This window comes from Saccostrea echinata, unplaced genomic scaffold, assembly GCF_033153115.1.
Source record: "Saccostrea echinata isolate AGI-Se365-2 ecotype Australia unplaced genomic scaffold, CSIRO_AGI_Sech_v1 ptg000058l, whole genome shotgun sequence".
NCBI classification, from domain to species: domain Eukaryota; kingdom Metazoa; phylum Mollusca; class Bivalvia; order Ostreida; family Ostreidae; genus Saccostrea; species Saccostrea echinata.
In genome coordinates this window covers 6,647,857-6,675,168 of record NW_026889807.1, presented here as the reverse complement: position 1 = coordinate 6,675,168, position 27,312 = coordinate 6,647,857, and the positions used below count along the sequence as shown (strand labels likewise).

Genomic DNA, 27,312 nt, shown 5'->3' with positions numbered 1-27,312 from the left:
AACCGCGGTTCCTCGATTTTCTATCGATTTCGTACAAAATAAAGATTGACAACATTTCTTTTTGACTTTCTCTTATTTTTTAAACACCATAGAATGATTTCACATAGAAAACACAAGCACTTTCATTTATTTTTCTGGCGTATTGCTATAAATAATCAGAGGCTTCAGACAGGTGTTAGTTTTCGCAGTGTGTCATACATGTAATGGCGGGACGCGCAAATGTCAGTGAAATTTTTAAAAACGAACTTAAAGAGACGTTTAAATTCAATTTTGAATTGAATGACGAACAAATACAGGTTGTAGACAGTATTCTTCAACACAATCACACAGTCGGTGTTTTTCCAACTGGGTTTGGTAAAAGCATTTGCTATCTTTTACCTCCATTGATACTCGACAGACTTGATAACTCAGTACACCATACATGTATTGTGATCTCGCCTTTAAAGAGTTTAATACTTGACCAATGTAAACATAATGACAGTCATGGAATCAGTGCTGCAGTTATACAGGCAAAAGATGAAATGTCCTCAGAAGTAGTGGAAGGTATTGTATATATTAGAACTTTAATCAGTATACATTCATGTATTTCCTAAGAAAGAGTGCTTAAAGGCCAAAATTTCAAAATATTGCAATAAGTATTTCAATTTTTCAGTTAAAAATGTTTGTCAAAATATGTGGAAACAATATGTACCTATATGTACCTGATGATGTGTACACATATGTTTTAATTAGTACCTTTGAATGCTGATTTTTATCAAATGCAGGAATCCGGACAGGGGCATTCTCTATCCTTTACATGTCTCCTGAGACTTTACTGAATATAGATTCATGGAAAGACATGCTGCTGAGTTCTAAAATTTATAAAGAGAGTGTCTGTCTCATAGCAATAGATGAGGCACACATTATGGATTCATGGTAAAGAAACTTCACACGTGTTCAAACAAAAGATAATTTGATGTGTGATTAAAACATGAGTCTTATTTTTTTTAGTTTATACATGTTTTGGGAAACACTTAAACTAAATGATTTTTTTCCTGAATGAAGTAAAACTTCTGTATTCAAAAATGATAAATGGACATATTTTAAAATGAAACTTCAACTCTAATCTACAGGGGTGAAACATTTAGACCTACATTTGCCAGACTTGGTGAGCTGAGGTCCCATTTTCCCAGCACACCATTTTTAATGTTAACTGCCACATGCACACAACATATCCTGAGGCAAATTACAACCAGGATCCACCTACCAAACTTGATGATGTTTAGTGCATCTCCTGACAGGTACATTGTACAGATTTCAGACATTGTATTTACAAGACTATATATATATATATATATATATATATATATATATATATATATATATATATATATATATATATATATATATATATATATATATATATATATATATGACATATGGCTTTAGGAGACCAAGGAGGATATATTTTCTAGCTTAGGGAGACCACTGGATTAAGGTGACCTTTTTCGGTCTCCCTATTATTTTGACCTCATCAGTATTGCAAATGTCTTTTTATAGATAAATAAACAGTATGCCATTAAATATTATTAATCTTTAACTCTGTTATTTAACATTCAAAAGTTGTCTAATTTCTATCATCTTCCCTAAAAAAGAAAAGAATTTATAACCTACGTATAATTTCAAAGGATAATTTTTCTGCATTTTGGAGACCATGAAAAACACGCAATTAAACAAAAAATCTAGCATATATATTTTTTCCGCTTTTGATTTGTTCAAATGAGTGTTTCTTTAACTTAGTTTTCCATGTTTTATGTTAAAAACCTAAAAAGGAAAAATATTGTAAATTTATGAACCATGTTTTGAATTCTTAGCAAGTGCTTTCCGTCATTTGTTCCGAATGCCATCGGAATGCCCCTTCAGTTTTCAGAAAATGACCTCTGAACACCATGGATGTTGAGAAATTTGGGTAAGTCACTAAAATGATACAGTAATAAGTTGTAACTAAGAATACACAAGACAAACATTCGTTTGTTTTTTTTTCCTAGTAATTTAGCTTTCAAGAGAAAAAGTATGATTTTAAATAATCGTTAGACTATAGTTCGGTATAAAAATCCTGAAGGAAATTCGAAATAAAGTTAAATGATAGGCCCCTATATTTTTTTAATTCTTTTATGCAAGTCCACAAACAAATTAAATATTTAAAGATTAGGCCAAACGTTGAAAAAATAGTCTCGCAAGTTGACGCAGCTATTTCGAGCTTAAAAATTTAAATTAAACTTTCTGTAAACATCATGCAGGACATGATCATCATGATATAGTATAAATGAAACAGACCCTGTAGGAAAAAAAATAGCTGTAATTTAATAATTGTTTATTAATGTAATATGGTCCTCTGCTAATAGAATATAATATATGCTGTAAAAAAATCTGAATCAGGGTGAAGCAGATTTGATACAATACATGGCTGAAGGAAAGGGGGGGGGGGCAGGCCCCCTGTAATTTTGCTGAAATTTAGGTATACTATAGAAAACATTGCTCCTTTATGCTTGGGCCCCCTCAGTAATAACCTCTGATGATCTATTTTTCTTCTGCTTTTGGGCCCCCTCAATAATAACCTCTGATAATGTATTTTTCTTTTGCTTATTAAAAAATTTTTGGTTTGTAGCCTCCCCCAACCTGAAACTGAAAAATGTTGTTTGGTTGTGCTCACCCCCCCCCCCAACTAAATTACGTACGGGCCTATTCTCCATCCCTGAGGTTTTCTTTCACCAAAGAAAGATTAATTGGTAACAGTTCAGATATATATAGCAATATTTACGGAAGGGAATATTCTCGTTTAATTGTGAAGATGTGACAGTAACTCAGTCAAAGCCACAGTGAGTGTAACATTTATTTAATATTATTTTTAATGTTTACAAATAGTGAAATACTGATACTGTGAAATTTTAATGGATATATAGAAAATATAAAAGTACAACCATTTATTGTAAATCACATACATGAAAAGCTTCTTTTTTTCAAGCAATTGGAAATTCTTCATTTTTTCATGAAATTATTTTATTTCGTATGTATGATAATTTATTTCGTATTTTAATTCAGTCAACAAATCATTGTCGCAGCCAAGTTCCCTTCATTATTTTCAGCAGTTCAGTGACAGAGATAAAATGATCATTTGAGGTTTATACCCCCCCCCCCCCTCCCCACCAAATGAAACTGAAAAATGTTTGGTTTTGGTCCCCTTCAACTGAAATTGATTCCTACTTACCATGTTTACAGGCTTAACTATGAAGATGTGACAGGGAGTGTAATAACAATAATTGTTCAGACGGATACATTGTACATATTAAGCTGATATACGTATCAAATTTTAATGGATAGATAGAAATTAATAAACAATTACAACCATTTATTATAAACTACATAAAGATAATTTTTCAAGCAATTTGAAATTCTTCATTTTTTATGATAATATTTTATTTCGTATATATGTTTATAGGTTTATTCGTATCAACAAATCTGTGTACGAGTTAATAACGCAGCCTGGTTCCCTGCATTTTCAGTGACAGAGAACCAGAATAAGATTGTAGGGAAACAAGCCTTGTTTTGTTACAAGGTTTGAGGTTTGTTTATTTTATATTTTAAATTTACACTTTTTAAAAATTATTATTATTATGCAAAAATCTGTGTGCAGATGAATATTTACATTTTAATGTTATAAGTCGTTTTGTGGTTCATATTTGCGGTGACTGTCCCACGTGTGTTTACCTGTTTACATTCACCTACTGACCTAGAGTCTTCAAAATATACCTTCTGTAATCATGACTGTTGTAATCTTGTTTTTATGTTAGTTTACCGTATGTAACTTGACTGTTGTATAGATTTATAGCGATCACTGCAAGCTTTTAATATTTAGGTGAAGAGAAATTTCAGACTATCAATCACAGGCACTTGTTTCATATACGGTGCACCCCTACTTATTTTTACCACAAGGTATCTAACTCAATTTCAGGCACCCCCGCTTCAAGCTCATATTTTGTTCATGTATCTATCATTATCAATCATTAACCTACTTTAAAATGACATCGTTCGCTTCATGAGACTTTTTTCTTGTCAAATAAATCGTTTCAGACGTATCTGGTCGAGTCTCTTTATTGTAAAGCACTCATTTATTCCACGAAAATTACCTCGATACATTTTTAGACTTTAGATGGGATACAACTTCCAGTTGGGGGTAGAATAAAACCAGAGACTTTCGAGTATTCCATTCCGAGGTCTCTGGTTTTATCCTTCATTTATAACCCCAACCGCAAATTTGTATCGAAAATTACCTTAATACATTTTAAGACTTTAGATGGGATACAAATTTCATTTTTTTCACATGTCACGAGGTTTCAACTTAAAAAATAAAAATTCTCACCGTTAAGATATGTTGGAAATTTTAGCTTGATGTGTTGATAATTTGCCAAATTATTATGTAATAAAGGGGACTTTATATGATCACCCGGCGCTGTCGCTTTAGTTCAGTCTTCACAACAATTCTTTTTCAGCACATGCCCTTCGGGCATGTAGACCTATCATTTTTACCCAGCCCATTCAAATTTGTACATGTCCTACTCAAAATTCTTACATTTACCAGTATTGTGCAACAAAAAAAACCCATTAGGTATAAAGGTTTTATATTAATTTTTTCAGCGCCGTAAACCAACCATGGCCTGTGATTGCCATTTTCTAAAGTGTTTTTGTTCATAAATAACTTTTGAGTTGCATGCTGGTCATTTGTTGGCCGGTTTAGCTGAACTGAATTTCAGAAATGGGATCATGACTGTAGTGCCACAGTATGTGGCATTGATGAACATCTCGTAATTTAGCAAGCAACTTCGAGAAAACAAATAGGTTAAACTAAACACTTCAATGATTAGATTGATAATCATTTGACAGGTCGTATCGAGAATGTAGACAGGCAATCCATCGACATTACATATAGCAACGTTTAAGCGAATAATGGGGGTAGGACAGAATAAATGGCAAGTAAAGATCGTACGATGAAAGAAGATTCACATATGCCCTCTTCGGACATGTAATTTGGCAATTTTTACATGCCCGGCTGCAAATTTAACAGGTCCCTGGCATTGGACTCCCGGGTTATTTGGAAGACTGTTAGTTTAGTTTCATGAGGTCCGACAACATTGATTCTCAATGTCTGCTCCCTCTACCCCATACACTTATCTTGATAAAATTATATAAATTATATTATTAATTATATAAATTGATATAAATTATATAAACCGGTCTTGTTTATATAATTTTACAATGTCATAAACAGCTGCTTAAGTGCATATAATATTGTAAATGGATTTATATATAGGATTAGGCAAAGATCCTCACTTGATTATGGCAGCATATTTAGCTCGTAGGAGTTTATTATCTACCACACATGATCAATGTCACTTTTGGATGTGAATGATTTTTGACACCCTAACTTCAGTTCAAATCAACGTTAACTTTATGTGACGTCTCTCTGAATCTTTTTTGGCATGTAACTTGGGTAAAAACAATTAAGTACTCTTGATGCAATTGATTTCTCTTAGCCCGTTTAAACATTTCCAAGGTCTATACCAGTTTTTGCATGGGCAAAACTATGTAGAAGTTGGAAAAGAAACCCATCCCCTTTTTGACGTATTTGGTTTTCGAGGGGTGAAAAATTTCAATATTACACTCGAGTACATGTAATATTTATTATATTATACTGAATGCTTTATACAAATACAAATAATAGTGAACCTTGAGCACATAAATCTGCGCAGTCACTATTTTTTGGAATATCACCCGTCGTTAAGCAATGTTGACTGTTGTGACACTGGGCGTGGCTTCATTATTCAGCGGATAATAGTGCTTTTTAACAAATGTTTCTTGACGAATCAGATTAATTCATCTAATATACCTGAAAGTACAATATTAATTAATTGTCATCATTTTCCTATATTAGCATTTTTACTGGTAATGGTTTTGAAATGATAGGAACATGCACTGTTCAAAAAGTCTTAAAATGTTGTTTTGGCTCAATTTCTTTGTTAGATTACTGTGTTGAACTAAGGCAGTTCAATTAAAGTAACATCATCCTATAGATTCCATGTACATTTAGTACTGTAAAGTAGACAAATTTATTGTTCTCACAAGTAGTTCTCAAACATTGATTTAAGTTGGTCTCCTGAAGGATGTAATAATGCAATTGGTCTGCTTAAGGTACAGTGTATAACATAGACATGCATATTTTATTTTGAATTTGTATTATGTCAATCATTAGAAATATATGGATCTTAATTAAAAAACATTGTTTTCATTAGAATTTAAGATATGTATAATAGGCATATATTCTTCATGCTTTTCCATAGTTAAGTCCTTTTTTACAGGGTCTCGCTAGAATCATGTGGACCCCAGTGTAACAAATCTATGGAAAGAGAGAAAATCTCAGCTCAAGGGTCAACATGTCTTTATTCCATGAAAGGTAAATTGATAATTTTTTCTGCTAAAATACTCTTTTATAAATTATAATATCAATGCAAAAGAGTGAACAAACAATGTACCTAACAACATTTTGAAAATGAAAGTGCAATAACAGTTAATAATTATGATCAATCGAATGAATGTTAATAATCAATTGAAGTCCTTGTTGTAAATCATTTTTGCTAGGGCTGTGTATTGAGCAAAAAAAAAAAAGAAGACATTTTTTAATGCGATAAGCAATATATTGAATTCTTTAACAATTCTGTCAAAAAGGTCTTATAAATCATTATGCATGAATTTTATAAAAATAATAATTGTTTTTTACTCATTTTTAATTTTTTGTCTCACCGTCTTTAAAAATTACACTTCAAATTCAAACTTTTCTTGACTGTAAAATCAACATGTTAAGTAAAGTTGTCTATGTATTTTTATGATTTTGTAATAATCATTTAAGATGTGCTACCTCCTTAATGATTATATCATTTTTGAACAGTTTTAATTCAAAACAATTACCAGTAAATATAATCTTTGGTGATTGAAATTCCCAAGTTTTTCACAGAATTACATAAAAAAAACTGCCTGCCCAAAATGTATTGGAATTAAGTTATTTTTAGCTCACCTGAGCCAAAGGCTCAAGTGAGCTTTTCTGATCAAAATTTGTCCGTTGTCTGTCGTTGTTGTTGTAAACTTTTCACATTTTCATCTTCTTCTCAAGAACCACAGGGCCAATTTCAACCAATCTTGCCACAAAGCATCCTTGGGTAAAGGGGATTCAAGTTTGTTCAAATGAAGGGCCACACCCTCTTTCAAGGGGAGATAATTAAGAATTAGTGAAAATTTAGTAGTATCTTTTAAAAATCTTCTTCTCAAGAACCACTGGGCTGTAAAAGTTGAAACTTAGGTGAGACCTTCATTACATAGTGAAGATTCAAGTTTGTTCAAATCATGACCCCCTGGGGTAGGGTGGAGCCACAATGGGGGATCAAAGTTTTACATAGGAATATATAGGAATAAATCTTTAAAAATCTTCTCCTCAAGAACAACAAAGCCACGATTAGTCATATTGATATGGAATCATCCTCAGGTAGTGTAGATTCAAGTTTGTTCAAATCATGACCCCCAGGGGTAGGATGGGGCCACAAGGCGGAATCATAGTTTTACATAGGAATATATAGAAAAATCTTTAAAAATCTTTTTCTCAAGAACAACAAAGCCACAATTAGGCATATTGATATGGAATTTTCCTCAGGTAGTGCGGATTCAAGTTTGTTCAAATCATGACCCCCAGGGGTAGGGTGGGGCCACAATGGGGGATCAAAGTTTTACATAGAAATATGTAGGACAAATCTTGAAATTGTTTTTCTTAAAAACAACAAAGCCACAATTAGTCATAATTTATATGGAAGCATCCTCAGGTAGTGTAGATTCAAGTTTGTACAAAATCATGACCCCTGGGGGGGGGGCACAATGGGGGATCAAAATTTTACATAGGAATTTATAGAAAAAAATCTTTAAAAACCTTTCTCTCAAGAACAACAAAGCCACAATTAGTCATATTGATATGGAATCATTCTCAGGTAGTGTAGATTAAATTTTGTACAAATCATGACCCCCAGGGTAGGGTGGGGCCACAATGGGGGATCAAAATTTTACATAGAAATATGTAGAAACAAATCTTGAAAAATCTTCTCAAGAACAACAAAGTCACAATTAGTCATATTGATGTGGATTCATCCTCAGGTAGTGAAGATTCAAGTTTGTATCAAATCATGACCCCTCGGGGTAGGGTGGGGCCACAAGGGGCGATCAAAGTTTTACATAGGAATATACAGAAAAAAAATTGAAAAATCTTCTTCTCAAGAACAGCAAAGTCTTGTTAAGTCATATTGATATGGAAGCATTCTCAGATAGTGTAGATTTAACTTTGTTCAAATCATGACCCCCAGGGTAAGGGTGGTGCCACAATTGAGGATCAAAGTTTTACATAGGAATACATAGGAAAAAACTTTAAAAATCTTCTTCTCAAGAACAGCAAAGTCATGTTTTGTCATACTGATATGGAAGCTTCCTCAGGTAGTGTAGATTCAAGTTTTTTCAAATCATGACCCCTGGGGGTAGGGTGTGGCCACAATGGGGGATCATAGTTTTACATAAGAATATATAGGGAAAAAAACTTGAAAAATCTTCTTCTCAGGAACAGCAAAGCCATGTTTTGTCATATTGATATGGAAGCTTCCTCAGGTAGTGTAGATTCAAGTTTGTGTTTAAATCATGACCCCTGGGGGTAGGGTGGGGCCACAATGGGGGATCATGGTTTTCCATAGGAATATATAGGGGGAAAAACTTGAAAAATCTTTTTCTCAGGAATAGCAAAGCCATGTTTTGTCATATTGATATGGAAGCATCTTCAGGTAGTGTAGATTCAAGTTTGTTCAAATCATAAACCCCAGGGGTAGGGTGGGGCCACAACGTGGGATCAAATTTTTACATAGGAATATATAGGAAAAAATCTTTTCATCAACAGAGAAGCCATGCTTAGTCATATTGATATGGAAGCATCCTCAGGTAGTGTAGATTCAAGTTTGTTCAAATGATGGGGGAGTGGGGGGGTAGGGAGGGTCCACAATGGGGGATCAAATTTCTAACAAGGGAATATATAGGAAAAAAATCTTTAAAAATCTTCTGCTCAAGAACAGTAAAGCCATTTGTTATATTGATATGGAAGCTTCCTCAGGTAGTTCAAAATCCAAGCCCCCTCCCCTTTAAACTTTTCAATACTGAAGTGATTTGTGCTTTTTCCTAGCCAATGTGCTCAGGTGAGCGTTGTGGCCCATGGGCCTCTTGTTTTTGATACGATATATTCATTAATCTAGATATGTATCGATATACAGGTAAACTTCGGTATCTCGAACACCGGTATGTCAAATACCACGGATATCTCGAAGTGAATCAACGGTCCCGGCCATTTTTATTATATTTATGATTTTAAAAAACCCCGGTATCTCAAACACGGAAATCTCAAATACCTCGCTTATCTCGAAGTAGATTTATGGTCCCAAGTGCTATAAACACATGCGTTATCTCGAAGTCCAACAAATTCTTGCTCCGCTGAATTCACACCTTAGTACACAATAATCCCATTATGCTAATTTTACGGTCTGTTGAACGTTTCCATTAGGTCTAGCACAGGCTTCATGGGACCATTGCTGATAATCACACCTTATTAGTCCCAAGCTGTTGTTTTTGGTAGTTAAATTTAATTACGCAGGCCAGGTGATTTGGAGGTGTTAATAAAATGCACTCTCAGAGATACTATGACACGATAATGAAACAGCGGCTTTGGGACGATTACTGTACTAGAAGTTTAAATTATCGAAAATACACGCTTATACACATCATTACATATTAAAGTAAACACTGAACACATCAAAGTGATATTGAACTCAAGAAATTAAACAAAGACATTATTTTGAGTATAAAAGTCAGTACCAAAAATCAAATCTTCAGTAAATATCATGTCCGATAAGGCAGTCTAACGAAGGACCCGGTAGCCAACCAGGGGGGATAGTTAGATTATCTGACCGTGGTGTAAAAAGAAAACTTAAAGTTCATACAATTGAAACAAAGTTTGCTTTTGTTTATTCATATTGGCAATTTCAATAAATTATTGTAGAACGATAATTCCTGTTGTTACATTTAGGCATGTGGATATATGTACATATCCTGTTAAAGTCTTTGTGTATCACATTATATCATGATATACTTCAGACAAATTAGTACACCCGCAGTTTTGAATACAATTCATACATTGATTTCATTTACCACAATGGTCTCTTTAATATTGCAATAATGCATTTGGTCTTCCTAGTGCATGTATAATGCAGGTACTGTATATACTCTATGTCCAGCTTATAGGTGAGTCATAAAAAGATTAGTATTTTGAAACCAGGTTAAAACATCAGAGCATTGATTTGAAATTGTCAATTGATTCTGGCAAAAAGTTGTACCGATTTATAAGCGGGTCAATAGCAAATCCCTCCAAAATAACCTCAAAAAATACAACTGACTTATAGGTGGACCACCTTATAGGCAAGTATATATACGGTATAGTTTTTGTTGAATTTTGCTAACAGCAAAACAATATGAATAATGAATTTTGGAAAAAAAAGATTATTAAGTTTAATGATGCATGTATGTAGTATAGAAATATTGTTCATATGCCTGTACATGGTACAAATATGCATTTTACAGAGTGTACATATGCCAGAATCATATGGACCGCAGACTGGCCCTGGTGATTCCGTTAAGAAAAAAGAGGAAAAATCAGTGCTTGTGCTCATTGGTCATTGGACAAAGGTAAATAGATTTATTTCATGAAACTAAACATGTAAATTACTAGGATATTAAAATATCACAATTAAAATACATGTACTGATTTATATATATGGATATCAGTTGGTCTCCTTGATGGAGTTAAATGCATTTGTTATCCCTTTTAAGTGGATCATTTAAATATTATGCAGTTTATTTAGAAGCTCTTTATTATCTGCACTGTTCACTTTTACAGGGTGTATGCCAGAATTTTTTCAAGAACAGTCTGAATCTGACATGGAAAAAATGAAGAAAAACAGCCTTCCTGTTTATAAATCTACATTCTGACAAAGGGTAATTTTGTTTAGTTCAATTAGAAGTGCACATTTAATTTCAGTTGCTTTCCTTAATGATATATTATAGCATTTTTATTCCCTTATGAACAATATGTATACTATTAAAGCATGTATCACAAAATCTTCTGCAAACAAAGTTTTGGGTGTATAGTGTTTGTTGTTTAACGTCCCTCTTGAGAATTTTTCACTCATATGGAGACGCCATCACTTGTCGGTGGAGAGCTGCAAAATTTTGTCCTATACTCAGCACTTACGGCCATTGAGCAGTGAGGGATCTTTATCGTACCAGCACCTACTGCGACATGGGACCTCGGTTAATACCTCTGTCTCATCTGAAGAACGGGTCTCCATGTCTCACAGTGGGATTCAAACTCACGATGTAAGGATCAGCTTCTTTCTCCGCGACTCTAGAGTAGACGCTCCAACCACTGCATCTGCTCTACTTTGGCAACTTTGGGTGTATATAAGCATAGGAATCATCATGTCCATCTGTCTGTTCATGTGTTTGGCCACTTTTATGATTAGTTTTTTTGTTCCAATTCTGGCTGAGATAAATTGATTTAAGTCATCTAAATACAAACAAATTAAGGGAAATTACTATGGTATTGGAATGAACATTTTGGAATACTGTCTAATTGTTCCATTGTAGTTGGTTTCTTTAATGTTGAAATAATGCATCTGGTCTTCCTAATGCATGGCATACACTGTATGCATGTGTAATGTTAAAGTTGGCTGAATGTAAAACAATTCTTGCGTTATGACAAAGGTAAATAGATTTAGTTCATGTAACTAAACATGTAAATTATTAGGGTATTAAAATCTCAAGTTTTGAATACTGATTTACATGTGGAGAGTAGTTGGTCTCCTTAATGCAGTAATAATACATTTGGTCTCCCTTTTGCATACTGTATATTATATAAATTTTATGACTGACATGTACGAGGGTTGATCCAAAAGTTCATGGAATTTCTTCATATTTTATTTATTTATTAGTGAAAGAGGTTGAATACTGATTTACATGTGGATAGTAGTTGGTCTCCTTAATGCAGTAATAATACATTTTGTCTCCCTTATGCATACTGTATATCATATAAATTTAATGACTGACATGTACGAGGGTTGATCCAAAAGTTCATGGAATTTCTTCTAGTGTTGTACCAATAATCAGAAAACATCGATTGTCGACAAAAAAATGCTACCGATTCCGATGATCGATTATAGTTTTCATAATCGATCATCGGAAACATACTTCTAATACAATACATTCAGGAATTATCCATTTCTGGTTTAAAATTTATTTCTTCTTAATGAAAGAAAATGGCATCTGCATCTGATACTAGCCAACTAGCACGAAGCAGAGGTGATTAAGAATCGAAGATGCATATATAGGGCCTAAAAAAAATTATTTTTGTTTCCTGTAATAACCCGACCGACCCATTCAATTTACCCCCGGGTGAATTTTTTTTCTGCCAAATCTGTGTTTGCTCTTTGGTGTGATCAATCAGCTGATTCTTTTTATTCAAAAAATATTAATTGTATCTTTTATTTGAGATATAAAATATGCAACTTAGTCAACATTTTATAACCTTAAATATAGAGTGATCAATTCCCCCCACAACTTTTTGAAGTTTGTTTTCTGCCGCTAGGCAGCCATGTTGGGTGTCCACTGTAAATATTTTTAGGTCTAGAAAGTGTAAAAGAAGCAAAACAACAAAGAAAATAATATATTATGTATTTTATATATTCATGTTAAAGAAATAAATGAAATTATTGTAATAGTCTGCTTTTTGTATACAAAACTATGAAGAAATCCGATTATAATCGGTGAAATCGCATCAGAAGCAGTAACCGATTCCAACCGATGATCGATTATGAAAATTAACTGATGTCTCATCACTAATTTCTTCATATTTCTTTTTATTTATTAGTGAAAGCGGTTGAATACTGATTTACATGTGGAGAGTAGTTGGTCTCCTTAATGCAGTAATAATACATTTGGTCTCCCTTATGCATACTGTATATTATGTAAATTTAATGACTGACATGTATGAGGGTTGATCCAAATGCTCATGAAATTTCTTCATATTTTATTTTTTTATTAGTGAAAGTGGTTGAATACTGATTTACATATGGATAGTGGTTGGTCTCCTTAATGCAGTAATAATACCTTTGGTCTCCCTTATGCATACTGTGTATTATATAAATTTAATGACTGACATGTACGAGGATTGATCCGAAAGTTCATGGAATTTCTTCTTATTTTATTTATTTATTAGTGAAAGTGGTTGAAAATTACAAATAAGAATATAGACACTTGTTGAATTTTTTTAATAAAAAAATATTTTAAATATTTATGATAGTAACTCTATGGCAGTTGCCATAGCAAAGGATGTTTTAAAATGCAGGGGAGACATTTACTCGTTCATTATCATTTTAATTCTTAATACGTGATATAAGAAAAAACCTGCGCTAAGTGGCAAATAAAATGAGAATTTTGTCATTATTACGATTGCTTGACCACTAATATACCTGTCTGTGAGAGTTTTACTGATTTAACTTGATATTTAGATTATTAGTTGATGATTTCTTGTTCATCTTTTAATTGTTAGAGAACGTCGCATTTCAGTCAAGTTATAAGTTTTGTTAAAATCTTAGGAACACTCTGACTTAAAGGGGTATACTACTGATACAGGCTGGAGAAAAATGCATTTAGCAAGTGATTTTCCAGTGGCGTGAGAAATTTAAGAACAATAGAACTTCCATGGAGGTTGATTAAAGGTGTGGCTGCTTTTGGAGGGTCTGTTTTTCTAGTAGACAAATTAAGGGTTGATGGATGTTGACCGCTGACGTACTGTGCTTGACTTTGCTACTGAAATTGGAACATCATATGGAAAGATGGGGAGTATTTTTGAAATATGAGTGTAATATAAAGATAAGTCGATTGGTGGATACCCAGGCTTTTCTTGAGAGAGAAAAAGGAGAAAAAGGCAGAATATTCTGTAGAATTACTTAGTTGAATTGAACATGAGGGTGAGATGCTCCTATAACATGACATGACATACTTAACTTGACGTTACGCCGAAGTCTCCCCCGCATTTTACAACTATCAGTGTTCAGAAAGCTCATGTGACCTTATTGGTAATTGGAACATGGTGAAATTTTCCAGTATTGTTGCATAATGACTCTATATTATAAATATGCCTATTGTTTGCTTTCATCAAATCACAATAAAATTTTAGAAATAATTAAATTCCATGAACTTTTGGATCAACCCTCGTATTCGAAAAAAGATGGATCTAAGATTGAACAGGTTATAATTCATCTGAGTAATTTAAATTCCTTATTGCTATCTGTTCTTGTTCAGTCATCATGTGTCAAGTATTGTCTGTAAACTATTGAACATTTTCAGCTTCTTTTCTGGAACCAGTTTCAACTAATTTCTCGGTTGAAGTACTGTATAGGGGATTAATTTCAGGGGTTGTAATTTTCATGTTTTTCTCTCCTCTGAAACGATCGCGGTTTGTTGAATTCGCGGAATCGGTATATAACTAAGGTTACATGTACCTCCCTTCAATGTCTATATCCGTTTAATCCATAGCATAGCTAGAAGGCATTAATCAGCGTTATGTATTCACTTCACGAACAATGGTAGATTTATATATAAATCAGCAAGTTCGATAGTTATTTGAATGATTTTTTAAAACCAAAATGTTGATAAAAACATGATAATGCAGGTAACAAATACACGTCGTAACATAGTTACGTACGGGTATTCAAAACCCATGACCCTAGTGTTTTGATTGATGAAACATGTAGCGTTGGCTATTAAAACAGTTTTTTTTTTTTACAAGTACAGGTTATTATCTGCTGGGTGATCTAAATTAATGTCAAGCGTGATAATTAAAATAATTGAATGACAAGTACTAGTCGTAATTACTGAAATGCACTGCATATATTTACCTATCGTAGTCTATGCTCAAATTTCCAAATATAACATGTAGGTTATTGAAAACTTATTCACTGTTTCTTGAATTCACGGATTTATTCACACCGTAAATATAGCGAATATTAACACCGCGAATTATTTTCCCCCTATACAGTATACAGACATAATATAGAAATGATTTTATCGACTTTCTCAATCTATCATGAATTTAAAAATGTAAATATAAGCATTTAATTGTAAATATTAAACATTTAGCATCTCATAACCAGAGTTGGAAATTACTGACTGCCCGAGGCAGTCTGTTTTTCAGGTAGGCAGGGACAAACTTTACATTAACCTCGGTGGTCGGGGTCATTTAAACAGGTAGTTCCTGTTTTCCTTTTTTTTTCAGGATATAGTAAGTCTATAGAAATTAAGTAAAATATAGTATATCAAAGGAACACTTCTAGTGAAAAATATGAGATGACCTATAGGACCAATATTGGTTTCAGTCTTTAGAAAAAGCTTACCGATATATGTTCCGGTCACTGACTTTAGGTCACATGTGTGTAGTTTCTTGTTTCTCATGTATTGCTTTAGTTCTACATTAATGGTAATCTAACAACCAAGCTTTATGTTAAACGCGATGGCTTTAACTTTTCAATCGTCAACTTCCCTTACTTACTCAGCAATATACCTTCATCACCTGCATATGGGGTTTATATCTCTCAGTTGATTCGATACTCAAGAGCATCCTTTATGTATGAACAATTTTTAAAAGGAGGTAAGTTATTGACAAACAAATTGCTGAAACAAGAATATCAGCAGTCTTGTTTAAAGTCATCATTTTGTAAGTTCTATGGTCGATACAATGACCTCGTCAGCAAATACAATTTATCATTAAGTAAAATGCTGACTGACGTTTTTCATACTTACTGTTAGGCCATTATTTACACACTGAATTGTGTATGGATTTTTCTATTGTTTCCCAGTCGTGACAAGGAGCACACAGCGGGTGTGACTGGTCTGCAGGGGATGCTCACTCCTCCATGGCACCTGATCCCACCTCTGATGTTTTTGAGGTCCGTATTTGCTCTGCTCCTATTTTGTATTTTTTGATGGGCTTTTGAGCTTGAATACTGATTGTTATCTCGATATATTTCATTCTACTCAACTGTGTGTTCATGTGATCCTACCTCAGTATTTACAGAATGATACATCCTTTGTTTGAGGGTCATTCTTGATGTCTGACTGAGTAATGGCAATGGGACATAAAACCTTAACTGACCTTACCACATTCTTTTCTTATCTGAAAACCCTCATGCATTTTTAGCATAACATATCGCCAATGCACACATTTTTCCCAAGGAATGAACTGCATCTTCTCTGCATAGAACAGTATCTCCCACTGGCACAACAGTACTATTACACGTCATTATATTCTTGAAAGGCAAACACAGCAATTATTGCTCGGCATGATTTTTTTTCATGACACCTGCAGTATCGAGTAACACAAAGTGAATGATTCATGTCCTCGAACAAAGTGTGCTTACAATGAGGTTTAGTTCCGGTTGATTGCGTTTAGTTAAAGAGAATTTATGATCTGCATTTCCATAGATGTCTTTTATATCAACACCAAACATGCATTTAAGGAAGAAAATATATTAAGTAAAATGCAAAAGCTTGTATTAAAAAATCAAAGGACAAGTGCACTTAAGCAATGCTTAATGGGCCCTTTTTCAGTGCCATATTACTTTAGAATGTATTACCAAATTGTTCTCTTTTGGTAATAGTAAACACAAGTGGACATTTCTAATTAAAATCACATTAAAACATCACCTAAATTAGCATGGATTTGAAACAAATGAAGTTTTTTAAATACCTATAGATACCCCAAATCCGGAAAAGTCGTACCGAACCTATTTTGAGTTTCATTTATTTAAATCAAGGGGAGGAGACATTTAAATCAGACACTTGAACAATCTGATGGTGGATCATTGACAGGCGTGTTTTTGTGCTATTTTACCCGAGAAAAAAATCGAATGAAGTTATATAGATACCTGTATTCATTAGTGATCAAACTAAGAAATTTGCATGCTTGCATTTGAAATAATACAATAAGTATTAACATTAGTTCCTTTAAATTTTAAAATGAAAAAAAGTGTATTTAGGTGGCTTTCAATACCAGTACCATTGTCTTGCATGAATGTTAAAAATGTTTGACACTTTTATTTATGATGACATTTTAACGACACTAAACTCTCCTAACCATCCTGTGTTCCTAAAACCAAATACATAGAAACTTCTCTATGCGGCTTGACTTCGATATAATGATACAAAACGTGGTTATGTTTTACAGTGAGAATCTTTGAGGAATGTTTACCTGGGTAGAACTCACGTGACTACCAGTATTTTAAATAATTTATTCCACGGGTGGGTTCAACATAGGTCATACAGGTAAATAGCTCTTGCTTGTTATAGGAAAAACATTGAACTTTTCATACATTTTTAATATTTTAAGTACAAGCCTAATCATGTACAAATTTCCTACTTTCACACAAGTTTTATAAATGTATAATGCATTTTTTGTCAATCGCACAAGTTTGTACAATGTTAGGCTGACAATAAACAAAAGCTTTGAAATGAATGACCGTCCTCGATTTACTATAGAAAATCATGAATGTCGGCTGACCCCTACCACATTATATGGCTTTGCTCTTTGTATATTCATGAATTTCAGCGATAAAATTTGTTGAATCTTATGGTTTAGATATCAATTAATGATCTGAGATGGAAAATTATGCTTAATTTAATCCTTCATTTTTTCACATTTTACCGGGGCCCATAAGTGCACTCGTTCTTTAGTGTTTATACAGGTAAAAAGTTTGAAAAAATATAAAAGTGCCAACAAATGGTTTTGAACCAGGACACTAAAAATGTTCATGGTGAGAGTCTGCGGTCTATCGTTCTGGGCTATGCTGACTATGAGGACATTTGTAATAAATATAAACCAGTATGATAGAAATAGGTTTTCACGCTTTTTGTAGTTTTTTTTTTCTATGAATTTCGACCCTAGGCACCTCTAAAAGAACCTTTTTTTAAATAATTGCTTACTAGATCAAAATCTATCAAAATTTCATAATTTAATTTAGGGGCAGGCAAAGGATGATTATATTGCATCTATCAGGTATAATTTTCTTATCAGAAAATTGTAGAGATATGCAAGGTTAATTAATGACAACATTTATTTTTCCTTTTTGCCTAATACTTTTATGATTTTCACTAATAAATTGATTATTGAAAAAAGCCTTTAATATGACTGCTGATTTTATCTCCATCTGTTAATTTTCAACACCTTTTCTCATGATTATAGTAGATAGAGAACAGATTATGATTTCTAACATTTACTTTTACAGATCATTTTCTTGAGATAGGTGGAACCAACAGTCAAATACAGACACTTTTAAGAAAAGTAAAAGTCTGGCTCAGGTAAAAAAAAAAAAAATATTTACAGTTTTAACAATTAGTAATTTTACCTTAATTAACTGGAAAAATCTTATTTGACGAAATACAGGTCAAGAATGAAGAGTTTAAAGCCTAGTAGGGATTTTGGTCAATCATTACAGGTAATCTGCAGTCCCTCTCGAGAATTTTACACTCATATGGAGACACCTCCACTTGCCAGTGGAAAGCTGCAAATTCTGTCCTATACTCTGCACTCATGGCCATTGAGCAGTGAGGGGTCTTTTTCATGCCAGCACCTACTGTGACACGGGACCTTGGTTTATAAGGTCTCATCCGAAGGACTGGTCTCCATGTCCCACAGTGGGATTCAAACCTGCGACATAAGGATCAACTCCTTACTTCGCGACTCTAGAGCAGACGCTCTTACCATGGCGCCACGCTTGTGACTAGCTCAGCTTTAAAGAAATCATTCAAGATATTTTTTATCAAACTTAATATGCTGATACATATATAATTAGTAAGACCTATTCAACTATTTCAAAAACTTTTGACCTTTCCTGTGACCTTGACCTCACTTTCCTTCAATTTGCATTTTGCATGGTTTTAAAACCATTTAAAATATTGATATCTAAGGCTATGCATCTATACATAATTTGGTGAGAATTTATCATCTACATCCATTTTTTTTAGAGTTCAATTTCAATTTTAAAGAAACTTTTCAAGATATTCTCATCAAACTTCATATACTAACACAAAATTTCATGTTGCATTACTATACACTCGGCGGGCATACATGTCCTATGGACATATTTCTAGTGTATTGCTATTTCTGTTGTTTGTTTACTTCCGGTCAGTAAGTGCCCCCTAGGGGCAAGCCCCAGTCCTGTTTTCTTTTCCAGGGTTGCAACAGCGCCCCCTAGAAAAACAAGTAGACTTACCACTTCAGCATTCCTTTCATCACTGAAGTGATATACATGGTCAAAAATTGACTAACTTTCATTTTTGTGTCAACTGCAGAGCAGAACGACACTTAGAGATCACTTTACCTGGTGTCTGTCTGTCCGTCTGTCACACCTTATATCTCCAAAATTTTGAGAGGCAGGGTTTTGATAATTAGCATTTATGTATGTTTTTGAGCTCATGATACTATACTTTGAAACTGTATGAAATTCAGTTACCACACAAACTTATATTTAAATACTATGAAAATACATTGGGATCAGTATTCCACAATGAATCGTGTTGACTGACAAAGTGACAATTAAAGTAAAGACAGTCTGAAATTCCTTTCCTCCGAGGATTGTTGGAAGCACCTACATGTGTATTAATAAAATCATAAATAGTTATTCCTCATAATTTCAATTAAATTATTCATTTGAGGACTGGGGAACCATATTTTCTTTGATTGCCAGATTCTATCCCAGTCTTTTACTTTTGGATCCTTTTTTTCCTTGCAGGCAAATGCATGAACCTCCATGCTAATATTAAATTAATAGCTGACCACTCTTAGATTTATTTACCTCTTTAATGACGATACCTAGCAGGTGACATATACATTCCTTGAAACACTCTAGTTCCTATTTGATTTTCATTAATATAAAGATTATTGAAAAAAGACTAAGGTGCTCTATAGTGATCAGTCTATTCATTCATCTGTCTGTCAAATACACATATCCCTTGTTCAGAACACAGGTGACTCTAAATACTTCAAACTTTATATTTTTTAATTAGATACATGTAGCTGCTTTGGAACATCTGAAAGGTCTATTATCACTAGTTTTCTTCATGTAAGTTGAATATATTTTAAACTTTTAAATTTTTATTTTTTCCAGGTAAGAAAGAAATTCATGAGTTCTTAAATTGCCCTTGGAGTTCTTGGATTGCATCAAACTGCTAAAAGACCTCAACAAAAACAGTGTCTTGAAAATAAAAATGAAAATATTCAGTGAAAAAAAAAAATGATGAAAGAGCCACTAAAAATCTTCAAGCCTTTGAGCTGAAATCTGGAAGTCAATCTGTGGACTTTACTCGTATGTCATAATTACCAAGTCATCATTTGTATATAATAAATACACTAAACTGTAAACACTTGTTAAAATGTGTATAATTTTTAGATATAATTTGTAGCTCACAGACTTCAATAGTTTCATGTAATTTAAGTAATAATGAAAATTTCCTGTTGTCTAGCTAGATTAGAAACTATTATTGTCCAATTTTGGATATTGTGAAATAATTCATCTAGTATGCATACATGTGTGTACACTTACGTGTAAATTAATTGTTATAGCAAATTCAATCGATCATTAAGTTGAATGTTGACTAATGTTTTTCATCAAAATTGTTTACACTGAACTGTTTGCGGATTTTTCCATTTGCCCAATCATGTCAAGGAGCACATGGCAGGAAATGCTTTCTCCTCCATTGCACCTGGTGTTTTTAGAGGTCAGTGTTTGCTCTGCTCTAATTATGTATTGTTTCAATGGACTTAAAAGCTTGATCACTGTTGGTAATCTTCATATTTCATATACTATTAGAGTACTTGAAGAAAACTGTAAAGATTTAACATACAGTATAATGCATGTATATTGCACTTTAAGTACAGTGTATGTGGTTAAGGAATGTTAAATCGTCTCATAGTGCATTGAATTTGTTGAAAATTAGAAAATGTGTTGAAATTTTTTTTGAAATAATGTTAGATTGCAGATTTTTTTAAATCATGCAAGTAAGAAATTGCTAAATATTTTTTAGCTTTTCTGGACAGTCTAGATGAGTTCTTACTATATACCTAGCATTGTCATCCCAGTTAAAATTTAAGGAGCAAGGTTCATTCTTAAGCTCTACCTGGACAAACTTGCATGGATTAAAGCACATTAACAGATTTACTTCAGATGCTTGACCTGATCTACATTTTCCTCATGTGTTTTTTTTGTTTTTGTTCGTTTGTTGTTTAACATCCCTCTCAAGAATTTTTCATCCATATGGAGATGCCACTACTTGCTGGTGGAGAGCTGCAAAATTTGACCTATACTTTGCACTCAGGGCCTTGAGCAGTAAGGGATATTTTTTGTGCCCAAATCAACTGCTTGGCGGGACCTCGGTTTATATGGTCTAATCTGAAGGACTGGTCCCCACATCCCCAGTGGATTTGAACCTGAGACTTAAGGATTAAATCCTTACTCGTGACTCTAGATTACAAACTCTATCCTTTGCGCCACATGGGGGACTCCACAAGATTAAGTGTTTTGAGCAGTCCTATTCTCATGTAATTATAAACTCTATGTTGAACAAACCTGCAAAGATGATGTATGTACATGTAAATGTTTCAGGGTACCAATCCTTGATTTGACTTAGATTTTCTGGATTAATGACCAGTTTTTTTAGAGAAGGTTCATTTAAAGTAACAATATACTCTTTGGTGATCAGTAAACATAGATGGTGTATCCTGCTTCTGATGCTGGATGTAACATACATTTTCAGGGTTATTAACCCAGACCAACGTGCATAGATTTTGGATCCAGGTGATATACATTACCAAAGTGTTTGTTGAGTGAGACTTTGCCTTACTAGTAGATAACATTTATAGAAGTGAGCTTTGTATTCTTTGATTAGGTATGTTTTTTCTTTGCTCAGGATATATATACCGTCAGTGCCAACTACCATACATTTTATATAATAGATGTAGCTGTTGTTCAACTGAATATGATAAAACTGTGGATGAAAATAATTTGATTTTTGTACCTTTGAATGTATTGAATTAATTTGTAAAAGCTGTTATGATACAATGTTTGATATTTTATAAAAGTTTTTAGCACGTGCAATCAATAAATGTATCAACATATTTATTTTATTTCACTTTTTACCCTGCAAACTTCTTAAAAACAGAATAATAATGATCCATTTAACTGATACTAGGTTAGTGTCACATTGTACTGGTATATCATGTATATTGAACTGTAAATGAGAAACATCTAAATATGTCAAATCACAGCATGAATCATGAGATTATGTAAGAAGAGCACTATCTTGTGCTTTGGTATGGTATTAATAATAAATGTTAAACTATCATTTTTTTTTCAAATTAACAAAGGATATGCTTGAGTGACTGTATTTTGACTAGCAGTAAAAATAAAATGATTTTTAAGCATTTGAATTATTTTGATTCATGGTCTCTGCAAGTTTAATGATAGCAAATATGTACATTGAACATGGCATCCACATATTGCTATACCGGATGGGGCATAACTTTTACTGAATCTTAATCACAACCTTGAAATTTTATGTAGTACATGTACTCTTGGTTTCAACTGGTCAAATGTATTCTTAAATCAGAAAGAATTTAAACAAGTATAGGCATAAGGTCAGAACTTCATCAATTAGTTGGAAAGCGAATGCACTCAGTGACTATATGGTTTGAAAGAAGCTGGGTATAATTAGCAGGAAAAACTACTTGATGTCCACTGTGAACTTTGTGTCCTCAACAAAACAATATGGAGTATACTATACTTGGTCTAAAGAATAATCTATGTCTGCATTCACTTTTAGGTTAAACTGTTTTGGGCATTGAGAGTTTGTTTGTTGTTTAACGTCCCTCTGGAGAATTTTTCACTCATATGGAGATGCCAACACTTGCTGATGGAGAGCTGCAAATGACCTATGCTCGGCACTCAGAGCCAATGGGCAGTGAGGGATCTTTTTCATGCCAGCATCTACTGCGACACTGAACCTCTGTTTGTATGAAGGACCGGTTTCTACGTCCCACAGTGGGATTCAAACTTGTGACAAAAGGATCAACTAACTCCTCGACTCTAGAGCATAGGCTCTTTCCACTGCACCACGTGGGCGACAGCATTGAGAGTTAAATGTGGATATCAGAACAAGCTACTCTGGGCTTATACTCTCTATATATTGATTGATTGTATGTTGTTTAACATTCCTCTCAAGATTTTTTCACTCATATGGAGACACCACCACATGCCGGTGGAGATCTGCAAATTTTGTCCTATACTCGGCACTTACGGCCATTGAGCATCGAGGGATTTTTTTCGTGCCAGCACCTACTGCGACACAGGACCTCGATTTATATGGTCTCATCTGAAGGACCGGTCTCTTTATCCCACAGTGGGATTTGAACCTGCGACGTAAGGATCAACTCCTTACTTCGCTACTCTAGAGCAGACACTCTAACCACTGCGCCACTGGGGCAACTACTCTCTATTTAAGTCACTTGTGCAATGACTTTAGTTTAATTCAAAGTTTTGTACTGATCATGTTGAGTCACATTAGCACAAATATCTTTCTGCTGACCTTGACTAATGACCATCCGCAACTATTCTGGTTGGAAACAATATGTTAATTAATGCATAATAAGTGAAATTACTATGAAAGAAAAATGGTCTACTTAAACCACAAGTTATATTTATAAAAAATATACACTGGTCTCCTCAAGTCATATGAGAGAAACATAAAATATTAAGGAGACCATTTTTTTCATATATTTTTAGGAGGCATTTATTATGAAAAAATAAAGCAAGAGTCGACTAACTGGTGTTCTATAGATCTTTGATCTGGTATTTCTTTTTAGAAAAAAACAAATTTAAAAAATCTGTATATTGTCTCCTTAAGCCATATATAATGGTCTGGTCTCCCTAGTCCTTAAATCAGAGTTATATATATATATATATATATATATATATATATATATATATATATATATATATATATATATATATATATATATATATATATATATATATGTCTATAAAATATGAAAATATAACACATAATAGTTTTTTACAGGCCAAACATATACCTTGAGTGTCAAAGAGCCAGTGACATTTTCAAAGACCTTCACTGGCTATTTGAGGAGGTGAAGGAAAAGGGAATTAAAACGAGAAAGACATTGATATATGTTAGGTAACACAATTCATACAAAGCATTATTTGTTGATTATAATACACACATTTTCAGATCAAGATTTTCAAGATACATGCATATGCATGTACTGTAGGCCATTTACATTTGAATTAACTGTATGTTTTAAGTTGAATTTCTTTTAGAAGTTTAAGTAAAGGTGGCTGCCTGTACAGAGACATATTAGGTCATTTGAAAGAGCATGCCTTCCATGAGAAAAAGAAAACTCAGCAAAACAGCTATATTGCACTTTATCATGCTGGGATGAATTCCAAAGACTTGAACTATATTCTTCAGGAAATTTCTAAACCAGACAGTGTCATCAGGATTGCCATATGTACCATTGCTTTTGGCATGGGCATAAACATTCCTGATATTGATATTGTAATTCATTGGGGTGCTTGTTATTCTATTATGGACTATTGGCAGGAGGTGGGTAGGGCAGGGCGAGATGGAAGGGAAGCAAAAGCCTTATATTTTATTACACCGGGATCACTTTTGCACACAAGTGATGATATGAAGGAGTTGTGTAGATCAGTAGAGAAGAAGGAATCCAAGTGTTTTCGGCATGCTATCTTATCTCATTTTATTGGCCATAAAGGCACATTACAACCAGTTTGCACACTACAGTGCACACAATGCAAGTGTTCTTTGTGCAAGTGCTGTTATTTGTGCCATCAAGATTGTCCGTGTAGGAATGACAAATGAATGACAAAGTAAGTGGTTATAAATAGCTTATTTTCAAACACTCATATACATGTTCCTATTCATACAACAATTCTTCATTTTCCAGTGCTTTAACATATTTTTTCAGTCTGTGATTTAGCTTTTCTGGGCTTGTAATACAAATTTTGTGCTCAAAATGATCAAAGCCATGATGGTGCCTATGTCAATTAATATCTTTAAAGAGGTCCTCAGACCTGTACTCCTCCACAAACTTTTTTTATTTTAGACATAGAGGAACCGTCTGTGGATGAAGCTTTGGGGATGTAGTCTTGGATCACCTCTTGAAAGATATTCTCTATTGCCTTCCCCACACTGCCAACTATTTTGCTGCATCTTGATACCTGTGTCTCACTGTACTGTCCATGGCAGTTCTTCAGATTGGCTGAATAGGTAAAATTCATTCTATTGATAATAACACACAGTAATGAAATATTTTTGATAATTGCTTTTTTATTGTTTATTGTAAAATGATTGTTTCATAATTTAGCACAGCAATTGAACATTCTATTTAAAAGAATACTACTAATAATAATGTATGCTTATAATATTATGCTTGTATCTCACATACCATTTAACAAGGATTGAGTATTAAATATGAAATTAAAAAAAAAATATTTCAAACAAAAATAGTTTGTGTTCACCTTTGAATTCATTGTTCAGGAACTCATTTACCAGGTCTAATGCAATGTTGTGGCCGGGTTCACCAACAAGATTAGCTGTACTATTCCATATGATTTCGTGTCCGATTCTGGATGGAAGCCACCCACTTACTCCTGAAGTATATGGTAATAACTAAAATGATATATATTTTTAAAATTTGTACAAAATCTCATTGATTGCATTTGGAGTTACCTGCCAATAACCGATGACCCAAAATAAGGTACTTGTTGTGGTTATTATTCCAGAAGTGGACCATGTCAAGTCTCCAGTCTTCGATGAGTTGGTGATCATCATTTTCACGTTCAGCTGATGTCTGCACCATATGAAGGAGACCCCGCCAAACCATACACCGGTTGTAATTAAACACAGAATCTTGGCTCTCTTGTTCTGCCCCTGTAAGGTCCTCTTCTAGTAAAAGTAAAATATACATGTAATGTCATATAAATGGAAAACTAACATATTCTTAAATTGATATCAAAATATTCATATTCGTTACCAAAATCATCATCTTCATTTTCTTCATAGTAAGGCAAAGTCTCATCAAGGGAGGAGTCATAGTCATCATTCCAGTAGAGGATTGTGTCATCCAGAAACCTAGGATCTTCAGAATCTGAGGTGGACTCCTGGTCGAGCTGATTGTCATCTCCTCTTATTGCCTGTTGGATGGACTGCATGTCAATATGAGGCCAAACCAGGTTGATGACTTGTTCACAAATGTTCATAAACAGATTTTGAACTGCTACTTTATCTGTAGGAATGGTTTGACATATCTCATCTATGTTGTCTATATTGAGTATGTTGCACACAATGAGACAAACACTTGCCTCAGTCACAAAGTTGAAGAAATCTACAGATGAATTTATACAGTCCGATATTTTTTTCTTTACAGTTCGAAACCCAAACTTGTTTTTTATCTGGAACAAGGATCCTTTGTCCCCTACTGTGCTTCCACTAAAGAGACAGTTCATGGAGTCCTGCAGTACAATGCACCTCTTGTGAAAGCCTTGGGGACGAGGAATGAGGCCCTTCAGTTGGTCCGTCTCATCCTCACTGAAAGCCATAGAGAGTTTGGCATCCACCATCCTCTCCACACTGAGTTGGTCCCCATGGCAAAGGATAGGATACGGCTTTGCATCCTGATAAACTGGAAGATACTTGTGCAGGTACTTCATTATCTCAAGAGTTCCTTTGGCAGAGGAGGGGTTTTCCTGAATAACACCTAGGTTTACCTGTAAGATTTATATTGAAATGCACTATGATTTAATTATCACAGAAGTACATTCATGTACAGATCAATTTATGTTAACATTACGACATAAAGTAAACTTGCAATCTGTGACTTTCTAGCTGCAATGTCGGAGTATTCATGGCTGTGTGGAGGGAGTTCCACTTCACAGAATTGTTGAAAGTTGCGCTTCACCATAGTTTGGACCACATATTCCATCCTTTGCTTTAGATGTTGCCAATCAAGGG

The 27,312-nt window shown here is 33.7% G+C and overlaps 1 protein-coding gene and 1 long non-coding RNA gene across 4 annotated transcripts; both read left to right on the top strand.

Annotated features, from left to right (window-relative positions):
• Window positions 1-796: 796 nt before the first annotated feature.
• Window positions 797-27,312, top strand: LOC133174670 (ATP-dependent DNA helicase RecQ-like). The gene is made up of 9 exons (XM_061309760.1): window positions 797-915; window positions 1,113-1,280; window positions 24,340-24,456; window positions 24,600-25,169; window positions 25,406-25,569; window positions 26,085-26,234; window positions 26,365-26,632; window positions 26,729-26,996; window positions 27,187-27,312. Exons 1-4 carry the CDS (start codon window positions 797-799, stop codon window positions 25,159-25,161), a joined length of 966 nt encoding a protein of 321 aa, XP_061165744.1. The 3' UTR covers window positions 25,162-25,169; window positions 25,406-25,569; window positions 26,085-26,234; window positions 26,365-26,632; window positions 26,729-26,996; window positions 27,187-27,312.
• On the top strand, window positions 6,404-20,791 carry LOC133174671 (uncharacterized). 3 transcript variants are annotated; one of them, XR_009719163.1, is made up of 5 exons: window positions 6,404-6,487; window positions 10,738-10,842; window positions 11,054-11,151; window positions 18,495-18,567; window positions 20,376-20,791. It is a non-coding gene; the product is annotated as an uncharacterized LOC133174671 (long non-coding RNA). The 3 variants fall into 3 exon arrangements; XR_009719164.1 differs by lacking the exon at window positions 20,376-20,791 and adding an exon at window positions 18,705-18,751; XR_009719165.1 differs by lacking the exon at window positions 18,495-18,567.

Bases quoted from the DNA above. Each gene is read 5' to 3' on its own strand.
- LOC133174670 (XM_061309760.1), top strand. From the start codon at position 797: ATGTCTCCTGAGACTTTACTGAATATAGATTCATGGAAAGACATGCTG. The intron at 1,281-24,339 runs GTACATTGTACA...AGTTTTTTACAG, and splicing joins TTTAGTGCATCTCCTGACAG to GCCAAACATATACCTTGAGT. The intron at 24,457-24,599 runs GTAACACAATTC...AATTTCTTTTAG, and splicing joins AAGACATTGATATATGTTAG to AAGTTTAAGTAAAGGTGGCT.